The 2847-nt window shown below is 42.9% G+C and overlaps 2 protein-coding genes across 2 annotated transcripts in view; one reads left to right on the top strand and one right to left on the bottom strand.

Moving 5' to 3' along the window:
• T265_13633 (hypothetical protein) overlaps positions 1 to 2847 on the top strand; it is a gene marked incomplete at both ends in the record, with an annotated part of 99364 nt that overhangs the window by 44418 nt on the left and 52099 nt on the right. Inside the window, one exon of the mRNA XM_009169824.1 lies at positions 496 to 541. Coding sequence (XP_009168088.1) covers positions 496 to 541 — 46 coding nt within the window. The remainder of the gene's footprint in view (positions 1 to 495; positions 542 to 2847) is intronic.
• T265_04932 (hypothetical protein) overlaps positions 1 to 2847 on the bottom strand; it is a gene marked incomplete at both ends in the record, with an annotated part of 17094 nt that overhangs the window by 5610 nt on the left and 8637 nt on the right. The window lies entirely within an intron of this gene.

The following is a 2847-nucleotide window of genomic DNA, read 5'->3' on the forward strand; positions in this document are numbered from 1 at the left end:
TGTGAGTGTCGCGGGACACTCTCCAGTATAGCTCAATGGATCGCTGAGGTGCGCAAACCGTCACACCACGGTAAGGTCCAGTCTATGTACGTTCTCCACACTACTAGTGTAGGCCCACCCACAACACTGTTGCGTCCGAATCGCCGTTGATGATCAGGAAAGCTTTCTCCCTAAGGCTTCATCATCATCATCATCATCATCATCATCATCATCATCATCATCGTCATCATCATCAATGACAGCAACATCAGTGTTGGCACTGATGCTTCACTGCCGTACCTCCCTAAGGCTTATTCTAATATCGTTGAATCCAAGTGATTCGATTGAAGTGTAATCGTAAACGTGAGGAAGTATTGACTCTTCAGAAAGCGAACCACGTTTAAAATTTATTGGCACCTTCGAAAAAGTAGTAACATCCATGTTCGTTCCATTTATTTGCTTCTTGCTTCATCCACTTTCACCTGCTTGAAATGCTCATTTTACTTTTCATCACAGCAACTTGAACGGCGGTCCCCCATTGAATGCAGACTTTGGGAGAGATGTAAGTAGCCCCCGTTTTTATTGTCTTGAGTTTACTTCTCGATTGTCTTATCGGTATTCTTGATTTACACCTTTCATCCATAAACTCAATCCGGTCACATAATAGTTACCTGAGAGTCTGTCTCTATGTCTAATGTACGTCTACACTGTGGTCGGATTTGGACAACTAGTAATTCGCGTTAAAGGTGAACAACCTGCTAAACTTCGAGAAATCAATTTGGTTTTCACGAGAGACTCAATTGAATCTCTCGTTTATGATATTCTACAACTGAATGTTTTGCACACAGGCGGCCTCATGATTCAGTTGGCACGATATTCGAGATATCGCAGTACATATTCATAAAGGAAACTACTCACAAGGTTGCTGAAAACTTTTCGACCTTGTGAGTAGTTTCCTTTATGAAAAAAAACCGCTAACCTGTTTGTCGGTGTGCTGCACGTACCCCACAAACATAAGCTCACCCTTCCACAGGGTGATTTTCTCAAACAGTAAATCACGCGCATCCTGCATGACTGTTTGAGACTTGCGTTTTTTTCAACTGGGGCCTTGGTCTGGATATCAGCTAATCGTCTTGTCTCGAGATTTTCTGTGTGCACATGAAACAAACTCAGTTTTCTACTCGGCAGTTGCCCGTCCTGTTTGCCTAACTTCAAGGCTGCGGTGCATTTATTCCAGTTAGCTCAACCTGATTTGTTCCATAATTGTGAGATGGGCCAAGTGGTTAGAGCGCGAATTTACTGACCGAAAAGTCCGTGGTTCGAACCCGACCTCTGCCTCGCGACTTCCCCTGTCTAAGCTTGGGCAACCTGGCAATATCCCAGTTCTCGTACCTCCTTCGTGTGGCATGGCAGCTGGGTCGGGTGGGGTTTTACGCTATCCCTATCCAACTGGAATGAACACCACAAAACATTGATAAGTAATTGCAGGGGACGTACGGTACTCTATTCCAAGGACGACCTTGAAAAAGTCGTCCGAATTTGGTTGCTTTAGAGAGGTAGTCGTACTAAAGGGAATATAAATAGCCTACAATGGCTACATAACCACGCGATCGTATCGCATAGGGGTTCCTTACAAGAAAGGACGCTAGATAGAGGAAATACTGTATTCAACAACATGAACAGTTGAAGGTGGGAATTATCAACAAAAGAGTGACTTGCGGAAACCCCCGGCCATGTTTGACGAACCAGTGGGCGGCGAAGACAGATGAAACCGGTAGCCGATTAGTAGGAGCGCAGAAAGGTGGGGACACCCATCTGACAATTCAAAACCGTCATAGTTTATTGAGAATGTGGATATCGAAGAAACAAGTTGCATCTCAACTTACACCAGCAATGTATCATTGCTGTATAGCGATATATTCAGTAGACACGGTAGACAAACACGAATACTCGATCGCGTGTCAAATTTACTTTTAAAAATGAGTATTTCTAAGGGTTCAGATCAGCGTTAATGTGGGTCACAGGGAATACAAATGGCCAGAAGGGCCACAAAGATTCAGGTCGAAGCATTCACAAGGGCAGGTCAGTTCATGTCAGTGCTGTTTCTTTCTTCCCTCTCTCTTTCTCTTCGAACGAGCACCATGGGCTAATCACATTAGTCTGAATAATTCCTTGGCTGGTGACGCTTAGCAACAACACCTGAAAATGCCTCGAAATGAATTCTGCCAATATACTGTAGGGTAGGATTTAGTGTGAACTACGTTCTATTGGGCAGTCAACAAGGCTTCAAAATTACAGAATAGTAGGGCAGAGTAATTAGTCAGCAATTTCTGGATTTTTATGTCTACTATTCAGCAACAGCAGTGGAAAGGGCTCCATCTCCATGATATCTCTCCTTGTTTCGGCGTGTACACATGGCACCGGTTTCTCGTTTTTATTTCAAATGAAAAATGGTAATTAACGATTGCTTTTGTTGTGCCATTTCTAATCGTTCCTGAGTATAAAAAATGAATGAACAACAAGCGTAGATTCCTCATCGGTTTTTCTTGTTGATAATTGAAAGCGAGCTATCAACTTCCCTGTTTTGTCATTATTCTCCCCATGGATTACGTTCGATATGACGCGTTCTGTTCTGTTTGCATCTCTGAGCCCTTTAAGCCTAGCTTTAGAACGCTGGCTGAAACACGACATGAAAAGCACTTGAAGCGGAACTGCAAGATTATCAATAAACAGCAGTTCGCGATATGCCTTTGAGGACAGGAATAAGCAGTAATTGGACAGTTGAGATTGCGTACCACTCTGCTAGAATTCCGCTCCGGGTGATATATATATATATATATATATATATATATATATATATAAAGAGAG

The sequence above is a fragment of the Opisthorchis viverrini genome (genome assembly GCF_000715545.1).
Source record: "Opisthorchis viverrini unplaced genomic scaffold opera_v5_90, whole genome shotgun sequence".
Taxonomy (NCBI): domain Eukaryota; kingdom Metazoa; phylum Platyhelminthes; class Trematoda; order Opisthorchiida; family Opisthorchiidae; genus Opisthorchis; species Opisthorchis viverrini.